At 40.4% G+C, this 25,946-nt stretch overlaps 2 protein-coding genes across 2 annotated transcripts in view; one reads left to right on the top strand and one right to left on the bottom strand.

Annotated features, from left to right (window-relative positions):
* Positions 1 to 25,946, bottom strand: part of mapkapk2a (MAPK activated protein kinase 2a) — a 61,320-nt gene that overhangs the window by 23,350 nt on the left and 12,024 nt on the right. The window lies entirely within an intron of this gene.
* On the top strand, positions 20,678 to 23,171 carry LOC140679770 (E3 SUMO-protein ligase ZBED1-like). Its single transcript, XM_072915849.1, has 2 exons — positions 20,678 to 20,928; positions 21,427 to 23,171. Exons 1-2 carry the CDS (start codon positions 20,705 to 20,707, stop codon positions 23,075 to 23,077), a joined length of 1,875 nt encoding a protein of 624 aa, XP_072771950.1. The 5' UTR covers positions 20,678 to 20,704; the 3' UTR covers positions 23,078 to 23,171.

Raw genomic sequence — 25,946 nt, 5'->3', positions numbered from 1 at the left:
TTGTTGATGTTATTGACTTGTGTGGAGTGCTCATCAGGCATATGTGGTCACTGAATGACTGCAAGCGAATCCATGCTAACATGCAATTTAGGCTAGCTGCATGTGCATATTGCATCATTATGCCTCATTTGTAGGTATATTTGAGTGCATTTAATTTCCTTTATTTATATCCTCTGTGTATTTTTTTTTTTTTTTGCATGTCTCATGCACTTCTGATAGTAATTTGGGTGCCATGTTGTTCCAGACCACAGCAAGTGTAACCTAGCTTGCAAAGATTGTAATAAATCCATTAGAAGAAGACAGCCTGTAGTTTCCTTTAACTTGGACACACACATCTATACCTTTGGCTCTTCTAAGACAGTCATTTCCAGGAGTTATCTTACTCACTGAGAAGCCTCCCTTTTAAAAATGTGTAGAATAAATATTACATTTCAACATTTCGGTCAACAAAGATTTTTCAACATTTTGGGTTGCTGACCCGAGTTAGACATTTAAAAACCAATTTCGGTGTGCTAAAATTTACAAAATGTTCAAATGTAAAAAGCTTGACTCCAATACATAGTGTAGTGTAGTTACAAAACAGGCCGCCAGGTGTCACCAAGTGTGCAGGCTGCAGGGGAACCAGCCAGTACAACATGAGCAGCTTCCCTGACAGGATGATGTCAACAAAAAGTCAAGAAACCGTTGAGCATTGAGGTATAATTATTATAATTAACAATGATCGTTCAATTATTTGTAATTGTTGCCGCATTCACCCAGCTCTCGGTGAAACATAAATTTAAGTCCATTTCAAGAAAACTACAGTACAGTACCATTGAATTTTCTGGATTTTTTTAGCACCTTTAGCAGCAACTGCAAAGTAGCAAGCAAAACAGATGTGTGCGATTCACTACTGAAACTTCCCAATTGATAGTGAAGTTTATCAAGCTAGCAAGTGCAGGAATAAATCCATTGAAATGTAATTTGTTTTCCTGATCTTGTTACTAATAAGAGTCACCATGACGTGCACTCTGATTAATTTACTCTCAAGAAGCTTTCCGCTTGCCCACTGTTTATTTGTACGGACTGTAAGCAACATAAGATGGTGTTATCTGTGTATTAGTGACTTGCGGGTCGATACCAAAATATCGATTCCGCCAATACCAGAACTTTATGCTCCAATTTTGATTCTCAAATCAAAATATCGATAATTTACTACAGCGCGTCGCTTTTTCCACATTTTGTTATGTTACAGCCTTATTCCAAAATGGAATAAATTCATTTATGTCCTCAAAATTCTACACAGATCACCCCACAATAACAATGTGAAAAGTTAGTTTTTTGTTGTTGTTTTTTTTGCAATTTTATTACAAATAAAAAAATACAAAAAATCATATGTACATAAGTAGTCTTTTTGAAAATGATGCCACAAGCTTGACACACCTATCTTTGGGCAGTTTCACACATTCCTCTTTGCAGCACCTCTCAAGCTCCATCAAGTTGGATGGGAAGTATTGGTTTTCATCCAGGATGTCTCTGTACATTACTGCATTCACATCCTGCTGCTGAAAAACAACCCACAGCATGATGCTGCCGCCACCATGATTCACTGTAGGGATGGCATTGGCCTGGTGAAGAGCAGTGCGTGGTTTACTCCAAACATGATGCCCGGAATTCACGCCAAAGACTTCAATCTTTGCCTCATCAGACCAGAGAATTTAGTTTCTCATGGTCTGAGAGTCTTTCAGGTGCATTTTGGCAAAATTTTAAGAAAGAAATGGTTTTCGTCTGGCCACTGTACCATTCAGGCCTGATTGGTACATTGTCCTTCTGGAAGGTACTCCTCTCTCCACAGAGGAATGCTGTATCTCTGACAGAGTGACCACCGGGTTCTTGGTCACCTCCCTGAATAGACTAAGATGAATGCAGCAATGTACAGAGACATCCTGGATGAAAACCAACACTTCTCATCTAACCCGATGGAGCTTGAGAGGTGCTACAAAGAGGAATGGGTCAAACTTCCCATAGATAGGTTTTACCAAGTGTGTGGCATCAAATTTAAAAAGACTTGAGGCTGGAATTGCTGCTAAAGATGCATCAACAAAGTATTGAACAAAGGTTGTCAATACGTATGTACATTCTTTAGCTTTTTATTTTTAATACATTCGCAAAATTCAAAAAAAAAAAATTCCTATTGTCCTTGTGTGTAGAATTTTGAGGACAAAAATGAATTTATTCCATTTTGGAATAAGGCTGCAACATAACAAAATGTGTAAAAAGTGAAGCGCTGTGAATACTTTCCGGATGCACTGTAAGTCATTACTAGCAACTACTTTTTAATTCGCCGAGGGTAAGTACGTAAGGCCTCGCTCAGTCATTCAGTCTGTCAATTTCTTTATTTAAGAAAATGACTGGCAATTAAAATGAGTCACTCGGTATTATAATACTGCGGGTCTATGTATCCTATTATTGTAGGTTATTTGGAGACACTACTTACAGAGTTGAAAATAAATAAGAACGCATTCAGTGCAGAATGACGTCATTTGTTTCGCCCTGTGATTTAATATCGTTTGAAGCAGAAACACTTGAAATACACTCCTTCTGAAATTTTACCAGACACATTGGGTATATTTTCACAACGTATCGGATCGATACCGCCGATACCAGCTTGAAATTGACCTGAAATCGGACCGGGAAGAAAACGTGCGGTATCGCACATCACTTGTGTGCATCAATGTGAATATTATTTAAACGTGAAAGAAGTCCCTTTATTTCCTCCCACTCTCTGCTGATTGGTTTGTTCGGTGTCGAGGGCCACACCGCAGTCATGGCTGCCCTCAGAGGGCCGATTGTAACAGTGAATGTAGGAATATAAAAGTATAATCGCATCATTATATTATTACCTATGCACTTGTTTGTTTGATTTGTGTATATACAAATATATGGATAACTTGCTTTGATATCTTAAGTCAAGGTGACAAGCAGATATTTAAGTATTTATTGTTATTTTTACAATCTATCATACAGTATATAAAAATTAGGAGTGCTAAAAAATGTTTTTTCAAATCACATTCAAATCCCGATTTTTTTTTAGTAATTTTCAAAAATCACATGTATTACCAAAATAAAGGTTTTGAAATCTGTAAGCGGTTTTGTTAAATGTATTGTTATTATTATACCAAATAATACATTGGAAAAATCAGTTCGAATCGAGAATCGTGTTGAATCAAATGAATCAAATCCTCACCCCAAGAATCGGAATCGAATGGCGAGATGCCCAAAGATTCACACCAATAACAATTGAATATTTGTACGTACAGTACAGGCCAAAGGTTTGGCCACATCTTCTCATTCAATGTGTTTTCTTTATTTTCATGACTATTTACATTGTAGATGTAAATAATGAAGGCATCAAAACTATGAATGAACACATGTGGAGTAATGTACTTAACAAAAAAAAGTGAAATAACTGAAAACATGTTTTATATTCTAATTTTTTCAAAATAACCACCCTTTGCTCTCGGCATTCTATCGATGAGCTTTAAGAGGTAGTCACCTGAAAAGGTTTGCACTTCACAGATGTCAAAGTTTTGATGCCTTCAGTGACAATCCACAATGTAAATAAAGAAAACACATTGAAATGAGAAGGTGTGTCCAAACTTTTGGCCTGTACTGTATCAAAGTTTAAAACATATGACATTTCATGTATTACATACATTTTTTTCTGACAAAATGGAAACAATGAAAACATTTAGTAAGAAAGATGAAGTATCCACTTTATTCACAGGCTTTCACGGGGCACATTAAATGACGTGTCAGGCCGGATCTGGCTTTGAGTTTGACACTTGTGATTTAAACCATTTTAATCTTTTTTTTTATAAGATTTCAAAAGCAGCGATGTAGTGATGGACGGTGGCACAGTACATTTATTTTGTAAGTTGTATAAGCATCAACCAGCAGAGGGTGCAATCAATTCAGATTGTTGTTTGCTGACTTAACAGCTGCCACACAAAATCGAAACTGACATTTGAAGAGGAATACAGCGAAATAAGCCATTTTCAATTGAATATTTAAATGTCAAAGAGAAGTAAGTCAGAGCAGTAAAAAGAGAAGATGGGGCCATGAACTAAAAATAGCCAAATCTAAATATAACAAAGCCCCACCTACCATCTTCATTAGCAAAATGCTGTGCACACCACAAACCCCCCACAAGCTCTTCAAGAACTGTGTCGTCCCCCATCTGTTGTTGGCCCTCTGAGAACAAACCCTGGAGCCTGATCAGGAGGGGGCAGATGGGAACACAATGCACTTCCAATTGCAAACACAAAAGCCCCACAACCCCAAGTAGGACACTGACGTGGGGTGGAGGAGCTGTGAAAGTCCACCTGCCACTCCTGAGCCTGACAGTGGTAGCCAGGACTGAGCTGGTGGGAATCACACTGAAGGGGTGATAAGACGGGGAAATTAGATGGTGGGGAAGGATCACAGTATGACCGGTTAAGCCTCTTAAGGGTTAAACATTAATCTGTCAGAATGTGTTTCTCTACATGTAGCAAACATGTTTATGTGTCAACGGGACATGATCTGATTAAAGATATCGGCTAAACTCCAACGACCATCAGATATCAGTGCTGTATGTGTCTCCACCGGCAGTAATCACGCTGCATGGACGGTAAATGCTCTTTATCTTACAATAGCTACAAGTTGTTTTGAAACAGTTCAAGGCAGATGCAGAGATCTAACATCTTATAATACAATGTTTCAGAGTTGAATCTTCCCATCATGAAGAGGCACAATGAATTACAAAACCCAAAACCAGTGAAGTTGGCACATTGTGTAAATGGTCAATAAAAACAGAATACAATGATTTGCAAATCCTTTTCAACCTATATTCAATTGAATAGACTGTGAAGACAAGATACTTAAGGTTCGAACTGGGAAACTGTTATTTTTTGCAAATATTAGCTCATTTGGAATTTGATGCCTGCAACATGTTTCAAAAAAGCTGGCACAAGTGGCAAAAAGACAGAAAGTTGAGGAATACTCATCAAACACTTATTTGGAACATCCCACAGGTGAACAGGCTAATTGGCAACAGGTGGGTGCCATGATTGGGTATAAAAGCAGATTCCATGAAATGCTCAGTTATTCACAAACAAGACTGGGGCGAGGGTCACCACTTTGTCAACAAATGCGTCAGCAAATTGCCCAACAGTTTAAGAACAACATTTCTCAACCAGCTATTGGAATTCAGCGATTTCACCATCTACGGTCCGTAATATCATCAAAAGGTTCAGAGAATCTGGAGAAATCACTGCAAGCCCGAAAACCAACATTGAATGCCCGTGACCTTCAATCCCTCAGGCGGTACTGCATCAAAAACTGACATCAGTGTGTAAAGGATATCGCCACATGGGCTCAGGAACACTTCAGAAAACCACTGTCAGTAACTACAGTTTGTAGCTACATCTGTAGGTGCAAGTTAAAACTCTACTAAGCAAAGCGAAAGCCAATTATCAACAACACCCAGAAACGCCGCCGGCTTCGCTGGGCCCGAGCTCATCTAAGATGGACTGATGCAAAGTGGAAAAGTGTTCTGTGGTCTGACGAGTCCACATTTCAAATTGTTTTTGGAAACTGTGGACGTTGTGTCCTCCGGAACAAAGAGGAGAAGAACCATCCGGATTGTTTTAGGCGCAAAGTTCAAAAGCCAGCATCTGTGATGGTATGGGGGTGTATTAGTGCCCAAGGCATGGGTAACTTACACATCTGTGAAGGCACCATTAATGCTGAAAGGTACATACAGGTTTTGGAGCAACATATTTTGCTATCCAAGCAATGTCTTTTTCATGGACGCCCCTGCTTATTTCAGCAAGACAATGCCAAGCCACGTGGCTTCGTAGTAAAACAGTGTGGGTACTAGACTGGCCTGCCTGTAGTCCAGACCTGTCTCCCATTGAAAATGTGTGGCGCATTACGAAGCATAAAATACCACAACGGAGACCCCGGACTGTTGAACAACTTAAGCTGTACATCAAGCAAGAATGGGAAAGAATTCCACCTGAAAAGCTTCAAAAATTGGTCTCCTCAGTTCCCAAACATTTACTGAGTGTTGTTAAAAGGAAAGGCCATGTAACACAGTGGTAAAAATGCCCCTCAGCCATTTTTTTGCAATGTGTTGCTGCCATTAAATTCTAAGTTAATGATTTGCAAAAAAAAATTAAGTTTCTCAGTTGGAACATTAAATATCTCGTCTTTGCAGTCTATTCAATTGAATATAAGTTGAAAAGGATTTGCAAATCATTGTATTCTGTTTTTATTTACAAATTACACAACAAGCCAACTTCACTGGTTTTGGAGTTTGTAAATAAAGTCAAAATAAGACTTGAGTTTATTTTAAAATCCATGCAGGATTGACTGTTTGGTCATAGGGTGGATATCGTTGTTGCTAGCAGTCAGTTATGTCCCATCGTGGCTAAATACTGTATGCAGAACACCCTGGGGTACAGCACTTTCATTCAAATGGCTGGGTGACCAAGGAGGAAGTATGAGTGAAACTGAAACGAACAATGACATCAGTACACAACAGTGACTTCCTAGGTAGAGTTACTACAAAAAAGCTAAATATTAGGGGTGCTGGGGAAAAAAATCAATTCACATCTGAATCGCATTTTATATATACTACAATTCCCTATCTCATTAAAATCTGCCAACTGTGAATGTATTGCTACATTCAAAACCTATCATCATCTCTATATAATCAATAATCATTGGAAAAAGTGTCCCCCAGAAATGCGAGTGGAGTCTGCATAGCTGGCTATTGCTGCTAATATCATCAATTAATCAATCAGAGTTTATTTATATAGCCCTTAATCACAAGTGTCTCAAAGGGCTGCACAAGCCACAACGACATCCTCAGAACAAAAAACCCATCTTTAATTTCCCTACTTTTTAGTACAGATATTTCAAAACAGACAGGTTAAAACAATATAAAACAATTGGAATATTAATCGAGATCAAATCATACCATTTATCAAAATATTTTTTCTTTTTGCCATGTCACCCAGCCCCAGTCACACAATAACTGTCATTAACTATTTATTTCCATCCTTTGTTATTTGCAATCAAAGTCATTCTGGGTTCAGGGACTCATCCCACGAATGTAAAAAGACAATGACAAAAATAGTTTTAGTAAAATGAAATGATCTATTAATAACTAGTTTAGGGGTCAGCAACCAAAAACATTGAAAGAGCCATATTGGACCAAAAATACAAAAAACGAATCTGTCTGGAGCCGCAAAAAATGAAAAGCCATATATAAGTCTTCTAATGAAGGCAACACATGATGTTAGTGTCTGTATTAGCTATAATAGCCTACTATCAAAATAACTTTAAAAGTCTTATATAAGTCTTATAATGAAGGCAACGCATGACGTAAATGTCTATATTAGTTATAATTAAGGCTGCAGCTAACGATTATTTTTCTATCGATTAATCTATAGATTATTTTTTTGATTAATCGGTTAATCTATAGATTATTTTTTTCGATTAATCTATAGATTATTTTTCCTTTTACCGATCATTTTTTTATTTAAAATGAAGATGAAAAAATAAATGTAGGCCAGTTTTTTCAAAAGGCATGGCTTTTATTTACAAAAAAAAAAGTATGGCCACTCAGTCAACATTGACAACAACATGACAAAATATTCTGTAACAATGTAAACATTTAAAACTTTTAACATTTAACAAAATTAAAAGTAGCTTATTTGCTTTTTAAAGTGCAAATATAAAAGTAAACATCCAGTGCAATCTTAATATTCTGCAATAGTATAAGCATTTCAAAAGTAAAAGTATTGCTTATTTGCTAAAATGTGCAAAAATAAAGATAAACATCTAATACAAAAAAGTGCAAAACGAAGTATTCTGTAACAGTGTAAACATTTCAACAAAAGTAAAAGTATTGCTTATTTTGCTTAATAACACAACAATGATAGTATGATTAAAGTGAAAGTTAATTGTTGGTTTGTACATAGTATATGTAACTGTTAATGTTGTAAAAGGTATTTGCACAACTAATTAACGTTAGCGTTAAAGAGGAGCGCATCTTTGTAAACACTGAACAGGCACGCCAAACGCACCTCTCAGAGCGAAACAGTGTTTTAGTTTATGAATTTACAACGCAGATACAAATGACACATTCATGTTTTTGTGTAATGATGACAACGTATACTCACGCGGACGATTGACTAGTTGATGGTGATGGCAAGAACGCTGTCGGGTGTTTTCTTTTCAAATGTTCGTTTATAGCCGTTGTGCATACAACAACATTATTAGCAGAGGTGGGTAGAGTAGCCAGAAATTGTACTCAAGTAAGAGTACTGTTACTTTAGAGATTTATTACTCAAGTAAAAGTAAGGAGTAGTCACCCAAATATTTACTTGAGTAAAAGTAAAAAGTATATTGTGAAAAAACTACTCAAGTACTGAGTAACTGATGAGTAACATACACACACACATATATATATATATATATATATATATATATATATATATACACACACACACACACACACATATATATATATATATATATATATATACACACATATATATACATACATTGATATATACAGTATATAATTTATATTTATTTATTTTGCCGTTTTTGTTTACATGTTAAAGGTGTTTTAATGAATATACATGCATGTTTAACACATATAGATTCCTTTCTTTCATGAAGACAAGAATATAAGTTGGTGTATTACCTGATTCTGATGACTTGCATTGATTGTAAACAGACAGTATTGCTTATAACGTCCACGTTTTCAAATGGAGGAGAAAAAAAGTTCCTCCTTTCTGTCTAATACCACATGAAAGTGGTTGGTTTTTGGTATCTTATTTGTCCATCTTCCATATTCGTTTTTATACACTTTACAATAAATAAATTGGCGGCAAACTCCGTAGCTCGCTAGCTTGTTTGCGCTGGCTTTCGGAGACTCTTATTATGAAAGCGCGGCGCGATGGAGCGGCACTTTTATTGTGAAGACAGGAACTGTGCAGTCAGTCTTTAGGCTTTTGACGGGATGTACGGTTGAAATAAAAGGGTCTTTTTTCCTTCACACTTTTGATTGATTGATTGAAACTTTTATTAGTAGATTGTACAATACAGTACATATTCCGTACAATTGACCGCTAAATGGCAACACCCCAATACGTTTTTCAACTTGTTTAAGTCAGGTCATGTGACCGCCTGGCTCTGTTTGATTGGTCCAACGTCACCAGTGACTGCATCTGATTGGTGGAACGGAGTGAAACGTCACCAGTAAGGCAGGCACTTTGAAGGTCTGTCTGACAGACCAAAACAAACAATATGTGCATTAACAGATCGATAAAAATTAGTAGCGAGCTGAATGTAGATAAAAGTAGCGGAGTAAAAGTAGCGTTTCTTCTTAGGCCGTTTATTGAAATACTCCCACACTTTTGACGACTTTTGGCGTGCTTTTTTCCCCTCGCTCGCACCGCTCGCATCGTCTGCTTTGCGCTCCGCCATGACGGTAGTGTGACGTAAATATGCAACGCGTCGAAGCACAAAAACGGCGTCGACGTATTTACGTAACCGATGACGTCGACTACGTTGACGCGTCGTTTCAGCCCTAGTTATAATAGCCTACTATCAAAATGTCTATGTGTCGCAGGCTGAAGAAAATCTTTGTTGACAGAAATGTTGAAATTTAATATTCATTCTACACATTTTTACAACAATAGAAACCACTATTTTAAAATATTCATTACAATCTTTGGCAAGCTAGGTAATGTTTGCTGTGGTCTGGAACAACATGGCACAAAAACAACTATCTGAAATGCAGCCATTATTACACACAGATAATGTGTCATGAGACATGCAAAACTAAATTATACACGAAGAGGATACAAGTAAATTATATAAAATGTGCTCAAATATACCTACAAATGAGGCAAAATGATGCAAGCATTGATTAGCTAGCAGTCATGCAGTGACCAAATATGCCTGATTAGCACACCAACAAGTCAATAACATCAACAAAGCGCACCTTTGTGCATTCACACACAGCATAAAACTTTTGGTGGACAAAATGAGACAAAGAAGCAGTGGAAGATTTTACATGTAAACAAACTGTTGCATCACAGTCCACACTATGGTGAGTTCAAGAACCGCCGAAATTAGTGGGACAAAACAAAAAATACTCTCATCAGGAAAGCATACACACAAACATATTAAACAGTGGGCTTTTTAACAACTGGGAAGGTTTGTGTCATGTTTGTCCTCAAACAAAAAACATACTGAAACAAAAAAAAAAAAATTTTCCATTTTCAATCCTTTTTTAAAAATGCTCCAGGGAGCCACTAGGGCAGCACTAAAGAGCCGCATGCGGCTCGAGAGCCGCGGGTTGCTGACCCCCGACCTAGTTGAACTCAATAACTTGACAATGATACAGAACTACTGGCTTATGTATTTTTTTCATCATCAACACTGCATTGCTCTTGGGCACTACCATGCAGCAAACATGTACGGAAAACCTCTGCCTGTTTCGGTGGATTGGTATTTGATTTCACACTGTATAATTATGTCCTACTGCTGTATACCAGCTCAAACAGCAAGAAAAATATTTCACCTATGCTAATCTCTTTGTTTGTGACAAGTACGGGCAGACAGATTTTCACAATAATCTCAAGAGAGTCTTTGGGCCTGGGTGTCAGGGGTTAAATGACATTTAAATCCCACTCGCTGACATACAGATCGCTATGTGGATCACTGAAGACAAAAGCACTGGGAGCACTTGACTCAGGGGAAAAACAGGAAGCAAAAAAATATTTTGCACATGGTTCCTCTTCTTCCTTAGAGTGAAGTCATTGGTTTTTTTCTTCAAAAAACACCGCAAACAATACGTTGATCATCCTGTTCCGCCGCCGTAAATCAGTTTTATTGACTCATACAGGAACTAAACGACACATTTACACACAGTTGGGAACACAAAAAATATGATATATCATTACCTTTGTACATAGTTATTGTGAAGAATGCATATATTTTTAATATACTTTGATGCTTTAGTAGAACATTGTATTGTGTGGTCATGCTATTGGTACTTTTCCGCTCTAGAGATGTTCTTGCGAGTGTTTTATTCCCTGAGGGGAAGACTGGTCACGCGCAACATTAGCTAATGATAGCGGTTTAGCAAAGTTTTGCTACAAACGTTATTCATAATCCTCATGAAGAAAAGGGGGTGGAGCCAAGCATCTTTTTGTGTCGTTCATGCCATTTCCGGATCTAAATTGGCTGTGAGAGTGTAACAACTTGTCGGAATACGTCCTCATCATTCTACTATCCAGGTGAGAGGCATGATTTATTGTCTACAATAAAGTTTGACGAGGAAGAAAGTGAGGAAACAGCTGATCGGTCGATCATGTCAACATTGGAACTCAAGCTCATGATCACGGCGCCGCTATAAATAGTTTGTCTGTATTATCGCTTATAATAACAATATCACTAATACTTGCTAATATTCAAGTCACCAAATGTAAATGAGCGCTTTTTGTTTTTTATTGGGTTTTATGGGCGGAGCAGAGGACCTCCCATTGGCTCCGCTGTAAGCTGACTTTTATTTACGAGTTAGATTGCATTAAAAAAAAAAAACATCCGTCATGACTTTCACAATGATTGTGAACGATATGCAAAGTTCCAAAAAAGTGCGGTTCCCCTTTAAGGACACCCCCTTTCTTTGCATTCTACTATGGTACAAACGCGCGGAGCTGCTGAAAGCGACGAAAATAGTGAATAATCTTGGAGCATGTACATGGCAATTTATCCACGCTGGAAAAATTACAGACTTAATTTGTATTATCGTCGGTTAAATGACTTATGGAATATCGGCCCGGGCCTGGAAATTGTTTTATCAGCAATACGATACTTAGCGATGTGCAAATAAATCCAACTGTCTTTCACCAATTAATGTTTAATTTGTGGACCCCTAAGATGTAAAGACATGATGTGCCTCAAATCTTTTCTTCTCTAAATACCGTGAGTGTCAAATAAAGTGAACGTCTTGGTGATGATAAATGGTTCAAATCTTTTAAAATATATTTTTCTTGAGTGTAAAAATCCACTCCATCCCATCTTAAATATTTTTTTTTTATGATTGCTTATACATTTGCCAAAATATGCCCAAATCTGCACTAATTCAGGTACATAACAGTAGCCTAATGAATGAAATATGAAATCCGTGCTACAGTTGCTGCTGGGCCACAACATTAGGTACACCTGCAGACTGCAGCACGGATTTCATATTTCATTCATTCACAACTCCTCCAACACGAACATTATTGTTTTTGCACTTTTGGCTTCTTATTAAATAACTTTTTTAAATAGATTCAATCTTGCACGTGGAAACTTTAAGTGTGGGCTTTAGTTGATATAACACTCCCGTCAGGGGGTGCATTATCCGGCACAACACCGGTTATATCAGTGCAACAGAGTCCAATAAGCACTCCTTAATAAACCAGTCAGTCAGATAACGCCATACTTTTTCTGGCGATTTTGTGAGAAATGACGAAACTTGTCCCGACGGCTGCATTCTGGGGGTGTGAAATATGGCAAAAAGTCCTTGTTGGGTTTGCAGTTTTACCATCAACCATCAGCCTCCCTTGCGCGTGCTTCATCAGACAGATTCCGGTATTTTTCCTCGTGCTTCGTCGTGTAGTGGCGATTCAAATGATATTTTTTAAACACAGCAAGCTGTGTACCACAAATTAAGCACACGGCTTTACCTTTAATTTCTGTAAAGAAATACTTGAAAGTCCATGTCTTGTTGGAAACACGGCATTCGTCATCAACTTTTCTCTTTTTAGCGTCTCATCACTTGTCGCTGTCCACCTTCACTCACAGGTTACACCCGGACATACGTCCATAAATAACACTTTTCAAAATAAAAGCAGCACGGTTGTATTGCGCGCACGACATAGATGTTTTTTAAACTTTATTTTGTAATTTGGGATTGCCGCTGTTCACATTCACTCACGCGCATACGTCCACACGGAAGTATTACAAATAACGCTTTTCAAAACAAAAGCAGCACCGTTGTATTGCACACTCGACATAGATACTTTTTTAAATTTATTTTGTAATTTATGATTGGCCTCACGCGGGCCGGACAGGGACGCACAAAGGGCCGGATGTGGCCCGCGGGCCACAGAATGCCCAGGTCTGCTCTAGACCATCACCTAAAACCTGGAAGTGCCCGGATGTGCCTCCAGGTCTCCTGATTGCAACCCAGCTATTCAATAATCATTTTGTGCAGCCCTAATGTAAACTTCAAAACGCTATTTGCAAATACAGAATGTTTCAAGAGGATTCAATAACAAAATGTGTTTCTACGTGTCCAGTTTTTACGTCAACAAGGCATAACATAAATAACCAGAAACTGCAACCGGACAGTAAAATGTGTCTTTGAAAAGAAATTTGAGGGATTTTAGCAGTCTGGACAACTTCACAAGTGGGGTGAAGGAGATACAGTGAGGTGTGGCAACAAGAACCTATTCCTTCCTTATAGCCTCCCTTCTCTTCCTTCCTTTCTCTTTCCATCTCATGACTGGAAAGTGGATAATCACTTGTTCTGTGACTGTATTAACACCACTTACAGCTGTTTGGGTCACACCTGCAATATGTCGTTTTAACCAAACTTTTTATAAAAATTTGTAAATACTTCAGGACCCACTTTATTCACCAAAGTTAAAAATAAAAGAGCCTTATTTGAAAAAGCCAACAGCGACAGTATTTTCCTCAAAACAATTGTCTATAGGCGTTTACTTGGCTCAGCATTAGCTTTCAAGTCTTTCCAAGAAAACCGGCTTTGACTCCGTGCCACCAAATTACAATTCTAACTACACTTAGTTGCCTCATTGGGCACTGTTAGTGCAATTTCCTCCCAGATGTCACCCATTAAAAAAATGTGGCAGGTGACCATATTGTTTCAAGCCAGGTCTTATCCTACACACACTGCCCGCTAAGGATGAACATTGATAAGTTTGAGAACAAAAAGGTGAATTAGCATCAATTGTGTTTAGTTTAAAGGTGCCTAAGGTGACCTACAAAGCCAACAATGAGATCTTAAGAAGTACATACGTAGCATATAAAAAAAACTTTTGAAAATAAATATAAGAAATGAATATTTTCTGTACTATTCAACAAAATAAAACATGTTTAGACATTATGCAAGAATGTCACATTTACTTTTTCAAATGCTCTTGTAATCAGACCATATTTTCGATATATTAGATGAAATTTTACCTGACATGTTTTTTCGACAGTCATCTGCAGTCTTCTTCAGAAGGGTCACCTGACCACTGTGACGTGATGTCTATCAGTTGTTCTTGTAGGCGTGGCCAACCAGGCAGACCTGTCAAGTCTACCTGGTTGCTTGATGGTTAATGGAGGAGGGAGTCCCAGGTATGCGAGTGCATGAATGCCCCCTCATCCTAATTGATGGTTTCCTTGGGTCCTTAGTTCGATCGCCTCCTTAATCCATCGTTTGAAGTCGTTACTTTGTCCCGATGATTTTGCGGTTGTCCCGGTCCATGATGTGGTTATTTATTTTGCAATGATGTGATATGGCTGATTTTAACATTTCCTGATCGGATTTTTGTTTTAGACTTCTTGTAAACCTTCCAGTTGTCTCTTTTTCGCATTTGTCTGATGTTCTTTCTTCCTTGTGTTGAATGTCCTCCCTGTTTTTCCCATGTATGATTTTTTGCATGACTTACACAGGACTTTGTAAATTACATTGCATTTCTTGTCTTGTTCTATTTTGTCTTTTGGATGTACAAGTAACTATCTTGTTTTTGTGTGAGGAGCCAACCAGGTAGACTTGACAGGTCTGCCTGGTTGGCCACATCTATAAGAACACCTGATAGGCAATACGTCACAGTGGTCAGGTGACCCTTCTGAAGAAGACTGCAGAGGACAGTCGAAACATGTCAGGTAAAAATTCCATCTAATATACCGAAAATATGGTCTGATTACAAGAAAATTTGAAAAAGTATATGAATAAGAAGACATAATGAACCTTTTTGAGCAATGTAACATTTAATAACATTTTCAAACATTTGAAGAATCTTTGTCATCTTCCAAAAAAATATATGCTCCATATCAGCCATGATGATCAAAATGATAAGAAACATATCTCACTTCGCATGAGTTAATATCATACATTAGTTTCACATTTGAAGTTGAATTGCTGACATAAATAGACTTTTACATGGTATTCTAATTTTATAAGACCCAGCTGTATAAGGGAAATGACTGAGTGAAACTTTTCTCCCACCACAATTGAACATTCACCTCTTCAAAATCCAAATTATTTACTATGGCAAATGGTTGCAAGCTTTTGACCACAAACTTAGTCATGGCTTGTCTGTCCTGAGTGTACTTTTGCCTGCCGCGGGGATAAGGAGAAGCTAGCGGCAGATGTGAACGGGAGCTAGTAATTACGGCCCTTCCGGAGACAGTCACAATATGTCTCTCGTTGACAATATCGGCGGTGTTGGTTAGTACCTGTTGTATTTACGGCATGTGAGGTGCTAGCATTACTGCTGCTGGGATTTCATTTATAGTTATTGCATTCTGTGTGTTTAAATGTTTCAGGATATTGCTCATATTTCCTCCTCTTGATGAAATGGCAACCTTGCAATTATTATTTACAAGTAGTCAAACACAGTTATAGTATAAATAAATATTCATGAATGAATTAGTCATCGATGTTGTCCATAAGAACATGCCTAAAAAAACTTAAGCTGCATTTAAGTCGATGGAAAAATTAGAGCTATTAAATATGTGTGACCTTTATTATCCGACTAGTCAACTAATAGTTAGGTAGTCGTTGACTAATCGACTATCAAAATAATCGTTAGTTGCAGCTTGACTGACAACAAACTTTTTTTTGCCAATTACTGTGATTTTAAACACAATTTGTTCTTCACAATATATTGTTCCTGGGACCGATGCATAGTGAAGCTTTTCCCTAGTGACTCAAAGCGCTTTACATAGTGAAACCCATGATCTAAGTTACATTTAAACCACTGGGGTGGCACTGGGAGCAGGTGGGAAAAGTATCTTGCCCAAGGACACAACGGTACTGACAAGGCAGAAGCCCTCCGAGCCCTCAAGTTGCCGGCACGGCTGCTCTTGCAACCGAGCCACGCCACCCCAATAGTGAATTAACGGTGTCCTTTGAGATTTTAATGTGTCAGCGATGCAGGACACACAGCAAGCAACATCACTAAAAATAATTGACAGTAGGACTGGGAGATATGGCCCAGCCCTACTGCCACATGTTTCTTATTAGATGACATGAGCGGTAGGGGAAAATAAATCGATATATCTAAAAAATTATAACTCTATGGATAATATAGTCGAGGATTACTTCCGCACACCAGCTACCTCGCTGTATCTTTTAAGTTGTTTTCAAATTACGAACCAAATTTTTCTGTGCAGTATGTCCGCCAGTACTTTTGTGCAGGCTCAGTCAGAATTGCTCAGTAGCGGTAGTTGAGGAGGCAGCAGATAATATAAGTGTGACGCTCCATTTAAACACCAACCTTAACACGCCATGGCAGTTCTGACTTTCGACATCGTATATAAACTCACACACACACTTCTCATTGCTGGAGAGAAACCAGCAAAATAACACTTCCTCATTGTCCAGGTGCGTTCACAAACACTGGAGTATTTGACATCAACAAACTCTAGCATGTCGTTAGAATATCTCTTCATCAAAAATGAAGGAAATGTGAGGTTGCTGTGAGAATAATTTAGAGTTTTGTGTTGAGCGTCTTTCCCGGATAAAGCAATAGTCAGTGTGCTTTAGGGCAGAACTTGGCAAATATTTTAACTCGGAGGGCCACATTGAGAGAGAAAATGTGTCTGAGGGGCCATTGTGTATGTGTGTATAAATGATGTATACACATTTAGCTGTAAAAATATGCTGTACAGTATGTGTGTTAGGGTCCCTTTTTTCCAGGAACACTAATACCAAAAGACCTCCATGAAAAATAAAAACGAAGGACCCAGATTTCCCTCGCCCGGACGCGGATCACCGGGGCACCTCTCTGGAGCCAGGCCCGGAGGTGGGGCATGATGGAAAGCGCCTGGTGGCCGGCCGGGCACAGCCCGAAGAGACAACATGGGTCCCCCTTCCAATGGGCTCCCCACCCATAGCAGGGGTCATAGAGGTCGGGTGCAATGTGAGCTGGGCAGCAGCCGAAGGCAGGGCACTTGGCGGTCTGATCCTCGGCTACATAAGCTAGCTCTTGGGACGTGGAACGTCACCTCGCTGGGGGGGAAGGAGCCTGAGCTAGTGCGCGAGGTAGAGAAGTTCCCTCTAGATATAGTCTGACTCACTTCGACGCACAGCAAGGGCTCTGGAACCAGTTCTCTCGAGAGGGACTGGACTCTCTTCCACTCTGGCGTTTCCAGCAGTGAGAGGCGACGGGCTGGGGTGGCAATTTTTGTTCCCTCCCGGCTCAGAGCCTGCACGTTGGAGTTCAACCCAGTGGACGAGAGGGTAGCTTCCCTCTGCATTCGGATGGGGGGGGACAGATCCTGACTGTTGTTTGCGCTTACGCGCCAAGCAGCAGCTCAGAGTACCCACCCTTTTTGGATTCACTCGAGGGAGTACTTGAGTGCTCCCCCGGGTGATTCCCTCGTTCTACTGGGGGACTTCAACGCTCATATTGGCAACGACAGTGAAACCTGGAAAGGCGTGATTGGGAAGAATGGCCGCTCGGATCTGAACCCGAGTGGTGTTTTGTTATTGGACTTTTGTGCTCGTTACAGATTGTCCATAACGAACACCATGTTCAAACATAAGGGTGTCCATATGTGCACTTGGCACCAGGCCACCTTAGGCCGCAGTTACATGATCGACTTTGTAGTTGTGTCATCGGATTTGCGGTCTCATGTTTTGGACACTCGGGTGAAGAGAGGGGCGTAGCTTTCTACCGATCCCCACCAGGTGGTGAGTTGGCTGCGATGGTAGGGGAGGATGCCGGACAGACCTGGCAGGCCCAAACGCATTGTGAGAGTCTCCTGTCAGAGAGTTTCGATCCCCGCCTCCGGAAGAACTTTGAACATGTCACGAGGGAGGTGCTGGACATTGAGTCCGAGTGTACGATGTTCCATACCTCTATTGTCGAGGCGGCCAATTAGAGCTGTGGCCGCAAGGTGGTTGGTGCCTGTTGTGGCGGTAATCCTAGAACCCGCTGGTGGACACCAGCGGTGAGGGATGCCGTCAAGCTGAAGAAAGAGTCTTATCGGGTTCTTTTGGCTCATAGGACTCCTGAGGCAGCGGACAGGTACCGACAGGCCAAGCGGTGTGCGGCTTCAGCCAGCGGTCGCGGAGGCAAAAACTTGGACATGGGAGGAATCCGGGGAAGCCATGGAAAACGACTTCCAGACGGCTTCGAAGCGATTCTGGACCACCATCCGCCGCCTCAGGATAGAGAAGCAGTGCAATTTCAACACTGTGTATGGTGGGGATGGTGATCTGCTGACCTCGACTGCGAATGTTGTAGATCGGTGGAGGGAATACTTCGAAGACCTCCTCAATCCTACCAACACGTCTTCCTTTGAGGAAGCAGTACCTGGGGAATCTGTGGTGGGCTCTCCTATTTCTGGGGCTGAGGTTGCCGAGGTAGCTAAAAAGCTCCTCGGTGGCTAGGCCCCGGGGCACTCCGTTAAGGCTGTCACCGATTCTGTTCATAACTTTTATGGACAGAATTCCTAGGCGCAGTCAGGGCGTTGAGGGTATCTGGTTTGGTGGCTGCAGGATTAGGTCTCTGCTTTTTGCAGATGATGTGGTCCTGATGGCTTCATCTGGTCAGGGTCTTCAGTTCTCACTGGATCGGGTCGCAGCCGAATGTGAAGCGACTGGGATGGGAATCGACACCTCCAAGTCCGAGTCCATGGTTCTCGCCCGGAAAAGGGTGCCATCTCCGGGTTGGGGAGGAGATCTTGCCTCAAGTGGAGGAGTTCATGTACCTCGGAGTCTTGTTCACAAGTGAGGGAAGAGTGGATCGTGAGGTTGACATGCGGATCGGTGCGGCGTCTTCAATAATGCGGACACTTTATCGATCCGTTGTGGAGAAGAAGGAGCTGAGCCGGAAGGCAACGCTCTCAATTTACCGGTCGATCTACGTTCCCATCCTCACCTATGGTCATGAGCTTTGGGTTATGACTGAAAGGACAAGATCACGGGCACAAGCGGCCGAAATTAGCTTCCTCCGCCGGGTGGCGGGGCTCTCCCTTAGAGATAGGGTGAGAAGCTCTGTCATCTGGGAGGAGCTCAAACTAATGCCACTGCTCCTCCACATCGAGAGGAGCCAGATGAGGTGGTTCGGGCATCTGGTCAGGATGCCACCCGAACGCCTCCCTCGGGAGGTGTTTCGGGCACATCCGACCGGTAGGAGGCCACGGGGAAGACCCAGGACATGTTGGGAAGACTATGTCTCCCGGCTGGCCTGAGAATGCCTCGGGATCCCCCGGGAGGAGCTGAACGAAGTGGCTGGGGAGAGGGAAGTCTGGGCTTCCCTGCTTAGGCTGCTGCCCCCACGACTCGACCTCGGATAAGCAGAAGAAGATGGATGGATGGATGGATAATACCAAAAGTCACAATGTCCGATACAGTTCTAAAAAAGTTAGAAAGCATAAAATAGAAAGTACTTTATTGATCCATGGGGGAAATTCAGCATCACAGTTCGCTCACAATAAACACTTAGGTATTTTTTACATGTGAATAATATAAATACAGTCTATTATACAGCATTATTCACATGTGAATAATATAAATACAGTCCATTATACATTCAAGTACAGTCAAAGAGGAACATATGCATGACATATGCATATGACAGACCACCTCAAAAAAACGGAATGGAATTTCAGTTTTTAACTGAATGGGACACCCAAAATGTACATTAAAATAAAGAAAGTGGGATTTACAATATTAACTACGAATAACACACTGAATATTAACAACATATGAACATCGCTCCTCTTTTACTTCTCAGACCAGCTCCTCGATAGACATCTTTTACAATCAAGCAAAACACAACAAAAATGTAACAAACGGCAAAATATGAATGCAGAGTGTAATAAACACATACAATATGATATATTATCACTTTTATGCAGACATTTGTTGTAAAAATTTACTTCCGCTTCTGTTCCTGACTCATGCGTTTCGGACTGGCTGCTCTGGAAACAAACCCCGCCCACACTGCTTTGTTCCTGGTCTTAGCTGCTATGACGTAGATTACCGTAATAACTCATATAACACTCAAAAGCACAGATGTCAATCATTGAAACACTTTCTATAGTTCAAGACTTACGGTCATTTAAAAACAGCACTGTACATCATAATGGTAGCTACAGTTTTGATGTTAAAGGTCTAAAAAAATTATGTAGAACGTCCGGCGAAAATCTTAATGGGCCGCATGTATTTTGCAGAGGTCTGCTTTAAGGTGTTGTTGGCTAAAAATGGCAATTTGGATAGTTACCATTAGAATATACGTTCAATGACAGCAATCATAATAAGGCTGAAACGACGCGTCGACGAAGTCGACGTCATCGGTTACGTAAATACGTCGACGTCATTATTGTGCGTCGGCGCGTCGCATATTTACGTCACACCACTGTCATGGCGGAGCGCAGAGCAAACGATGCGAGCGAGGGGAAAAAAACACGCCAAAAGTCGTCAAAAGTGTGGGAGTATTTTAATAAACGGCCTAATAATGTTGTTTTATGCACACTGTGTCGAGCGGAAATGGCGTATCACAGCAGCACAACGGCTATGAACGAGCATCTAAAAAGAAAACATCCGACAGCGTTCTTCCCATCACCATCAACGAGTCAATCATCCGCGTGAGTATACGTTGTCATCATTACAAAAAAACATGAATGTGTCATTTGTATCTGCGTTGTAAATTCATAAACTAAAGCACCGTTTCGCTCTGAGAGGCGCGTTTGGCGTGCCTGTTCAGTGTTTACAAAGACGCGCTCCTCTTTAACGCTAACGTTAATAAGTTGTACAAATACCTTTTACAACATTAACAGTTACATATACTATCTTTAACGCTAACGTTAATAAGTTGTGCAAATACCTTTTACAACATTAACAGTTACATATACTAACTTTAACGCTAACGTTAATAAGTTGTGCAAATACCTTTTACAACATTAACAGTTACATATACTATGTACAAACGAACAATTAATTTCACTTTAATCATACTATCATTGTTGTGTTATTAAACCAATTTAACAAGATAATGTGTGTAGTTTAATTAACCTTTTGTATTAAAGTAAGCTGTATTTGGGTATATTTAAAATGAAAATTAATTGTTGTCTCTTATGTTGCAGCAAACGACAAAGCAGTGTCCAGGATTTTTTTCCAAAGAGGCATGGGACTGAATGCACACCCCAAGTGGCCGCTGACCTGACTGATGGTGTCCTGGAAATGATGGTCATAGACATGAGGCCATTAAATATGGTAGAAGGGGAAGGGTTTCAAAAAATGATCAAACGGTTTCACTCTGGCTACACACTACCATCAAGAACCCACTTCACTAAGCTTATGGAGCAAAAATACACAAAGAAAATGAATGAAGTCAAAGCAATCCTGAAAAATGTGAAAGGAAAACTGACACTCACAACTGATGCATGGACAAGTATGGCCACTGAAGCTTACCTTGGTGTCACCATTCACTTTGTTAATGATGAGTGGGAGCTTACCTCAATTAACTTGACAACAATGCCCCTCAATGAAAAGCACACTGCAGAAAACATTGCCTCTTGGATTGAGGATGTTGTCAATAAGTTTGAAATAAACATAAAACTAGTACAAGTCATTGTACATGACAATGCTGCAAATGTTGTTGCAGCTTTAAGAGTTATTGAGGAAAGACATGGTGTTTCATCCCTCAGATGTGTTGGCCATACTCTACAGCTTGTAGTTAACCATGCTCTAAAGGACAACCACATCAGCAGAGCTTTAGGAGCAGCAAGAAGTTTGGTCGAGCACTTCAGAAAAAGTGAGCTATCCAGTACAAAACTAAAGGTTAAGCAAAAACAAATGGGTTCTCCAGACCACAGCCTCATACAAGATGTGTCTGTGAGATGGAACAGTTCCTTTTACATGATTAGTCGCCTGCTTGAGCAGAGGTGGCCAATAACAGCAACTCTGTCAGATCCGGAGGTCACTCAAAGAGGGAAGCATTTTCTGGATCTTAAGGCTGACCAGTGGAGCTTGCTTGAAGAACTTGAACAAGTTCTGAAACCTTTTGAATGTGCAACTGTGTACCTGAGTGGAGAATCTTATGTAACAGTTTCCGCTGTCCCTCTGCTGGTCAAAGGGCTTCGGAAGGCTACACAAACTGCTTTTGAAAATGCATCAATCAAGTGTTTCCAGGTCACTGCTGCACGTGAGATAACATCCAGGTGGGAAGCCGAGACCACATTCAAAGATGATGGACCAAATGTGTGCATATTAGCAGCTGCACTTGACCCACGATTCAAGAAGCTGAAATTCCTGACTGCAGATGAGTGTTTAAAAGTTCAATACAAGCTGCATGCAATAGTTCTGGAGGAGAAAAGAAGGGAAAAGGAGACACACGCTCAACAGGGCACAGCAATGCAAGTGGAAAGACCAGATGCTGACAGGCGGCCTGTATCTTTACTAGACACACTTCTTGGCTCAGATTCAGATGAACTCAGCAACAATGAGGAAGACAACAATGACAGTAATGATGCTGAAATGGTCAGAAACGAGTTAGTGTCTTATTTTGGAGAATCCCCCATTTCCAAGGATGAAAACCCATTAAAATGGTGGAAAGAACATCAGGCAAGGTTTCCAAATCTGGCAATGCTGGCTCGGTCTTACCTCTCAGTTCCAGCCACATCGACCCCTTCTGAGCGCCTATTTTCAGCTGCTGGGAATATTGTAAACAAGAAAAGAACCAGCCTCACCCCAGAGCATGTAGACATGCTAACCTTTCTTCATTACAACTGTTAGTCACTCACTGGAATGAGTAGAATTGGTTATAGTGTACTGTGTTGGACTGGATGTTTATTTTGCACATTTTAAAAGCAATACTTAATGTTTACAGTGCTCCAGAATATTTAGATTGGCACAAATGTTTACAGTGTTACAGAATGTTTTGCCATGTTTTCAATGTTGATTGAGTGGCCATACTTTTTTTTTTTGGAAATAAAAGCCATGCCTTTTGAAAAAACTGGCCTAAATTTATTTTTTTCATCTTAATTTTAAATAAAAAAAATAATCGGTAAAAGGAAAAATAATCTATAGATTAATCGAAAAAATAATCTATAGATTAACCGATTAATCGAAAAAATAATCTATAGATTAATCGATAGAAAAATAATCGTTAGCTGCATAACAACATGACTGCAAATTGTTTTTTTTTTCTTGGACTGATGTTGTATGTGTGTGTTGACAAGACCGGGTGTGTGACCGCTGTAAACACCAATCATTTGATTCAAGCCAGTAAAAAATGTAATTACATAAACTTTATAATTGGGAAAACTATACACAATTGTCAAAACAATTGTGTTCTGTCAAACCACTAATGGTAACACTTGCAGTGTTCTTAAAATATGCTTTGAAAAATGTAGCTGAGGAAGTTGCAAACAGCACCTTTAACTTTATAACAGATAAGAGTGAAACATGGAAGACCTTTAAGGTGCTCACAGACTTCAGCGTACTGTGGGCAGAGATCTTTCATGACTTACCTCACTGCCCCATTGTAGGTTCCTGTGAAACTCCCGTGAAACACTACATGACACACAACCTGTGCACGTTGTTTACATTTCTCTGTCACGGTGGTATGGCCATCAAATGCCACAAGAGAAGAGGAAGGGAGTGTTGCTGGGTTGCAATCACGTGACCTTGAGGCACTTCCAGGTTTCAGGTGGAGGGCAGGAGTCCCATTAGGCTACTGTTTGTTTACCGTATTTTTCGGACCATAGGGGCGCACCGGATTATAAGGCGCATTAACTTAGACTTAGACTTGCTTTTATTGTCATTCAAATTTGAACTTTACAGTACAGATAAGAACAATATTTTGTTGCATTAGCTTGTTGTAGTGCAGGATAAAAGAGCAATAAGGGGCAGATATAAATAAATAGATTACTGTACAGATAAATATATTGCACTTTTGCATATGCATCCACGTTTATGGATGTATGTTATATTGTCTTTATATTCCAGCGAGTTAATCTGTTTTGGGGGGGAATTGAGGGGATTGTTATGATGCGTTCAAGAGTCTTATGGCCTGAGGGAAGAAGCTGTTACAACTGTACCCTGTAATAACCATTTAGTGAGCAATTCACTTGTGACAAAAGGTGCAGCTGTCTGCCAATCCATCCATCCATCCATTTTCTACCGCTTATTCCCTTTGGGGTCGCGGGGGGCGCTGGAGCCTATCTCAGCTACAATCCTTCTCTCCAAAAGCAACATGCCTGTTTGATTTAAACTGTAGTAAAGACCATAAGAAAGTCTATTGTCATTCTGGTGTTAAACCAATTCCAAGGCTTGAATTTAACCACGGCAATTGCAGCAAAAGCCGCGACCGCCCTCGTCACTTGCTGTAATGCTCTAAAAATTGACCAACATCGTCGGCAAAAACATGATGTGACCGCCCTTGACTTTTAACTTGTTAATAGATGAGGGATGTAACGGTAAACGGTATAATGATAATTTGCAATAGAATTCCTGACAGTTAGTATCCATCCATCCATCCATCCATCCATCCATTTTCTACCGCTTATTCCCTTCGGGGTCGCGGGGGGCGCTGGAGCCTATCTCAGCTACAATCGGGCGGAAGGCGGTGTACAACCTGGACAAGTCGCCACCTCATCACAGGGCCAACACAGATAGACAGACAACATTCACACTCACATTCACACACTAGGGCCGATTTAGTGTTGCCAATCAACCTATCCCCAGGTGCATGTTTTTTGGAGGGGGGAGGAAGCCGGAGTACCCGGAGCTCCACACAGAAAGATCCCAAGCCCGGGATTGAACCCAGGACTACTCAGGACTAGGGATGTCCCGATCCGATATTTGGATCGGATCGGCCGCCGATATTTGCCGAAAAATGCGTATCGGCAAGGCATGGGAAAATGCCGATCCAGATCCAGTTTGAAAAAAAACTCCGGTCCGTGTTTTCCAACGCACCGATTTAAATAATACATTCCACTTTTCTGCTGCTCCCTAATTTCCGTTTCGCATTTTCCAGCACACCTTCAACACATCCACAAGTCTGTGGATTCTCACACAGTTGCTTTTAGCTGCTGGCATTACACGACAGGCTCTTCTCACTCTTTTCTGTGTCTTCCTCTCACAGACAGCAAGCGCACCTTCTTACACACGTCACATACTGTCACGTCATACGTCACATAATACGTCACATACTGTCATGTCATACGTCACATACGTATACGCCCTCTACCAGCAGAGAGGTAGCAGCATGGCTAACGTTAGCTGTGATGCTAGCGCAGCCGTGTGACCAACGTTCCCTCTAAGGTGCGCGCCTGTGCAATTGCGCACAGCTCAAGCGTCCTCTGCGCATAGCAATTATATGCCACGCACAAAATCAAATAAAAAAATAAGCGCATAACAATTTTCGACACACGGACACGACAGAGAAAACAGTTTTCGTCATCATTGTTCAAATATTGTAACGTCTGTCGAGACGCTTATCTCCATTCGGTGCCACACGCCCACACCATCAAAATGCCGAGGCAAACATTTCCACATCAACACCGTATGAAAAAATTAGTGATTTTTTTAGTTGTGATTTCCTTCTCTGCATGAAAGTTTAAAAGTAGCATATATTAATGCAGTATGAAGAAGAATGTTT

The sequence above is a fragment of the Nerophis lumbriciformis genome, linkage group LG23 (assembly GCF_033978685.3).
Source record: "Nerophis lumbriciformis linkage group LG23, RoL_Nlum_v2.1, whole genome shotgun sequence".
In the NCBI taxonomy this organism is placed as follows: domain Eukaryota; kingdom Metazoa; phylum Chordata; class Actinopteri; order Syngnathiformes; family Syngnathidae; genus Nerophis; species Nerophis lumbriciformis.
The sequence above is the reverse complement of the archived record's forward strand: the minus strand, read 5'-3'. Positions and strand labels throughout refer to the sequence as shown.

Excerpts from the sequence above, each read along its gene's own strand:
- LOC140679770 (XM_072915849.1), top strand. The coding sequence starts at position 20,705 with ATGGCGGAGCGCAGAGCAAACGATGCGAGCGAGGGGAAAAAAACACGC. Across the intron at positions 20,929-21,426 it reads TCAACGAGTCAATCATCCGC|CAAACGACAAAGCAGTGTCC; the intron begins GTGAGTATACGT and ends CTTATGTTGCAG.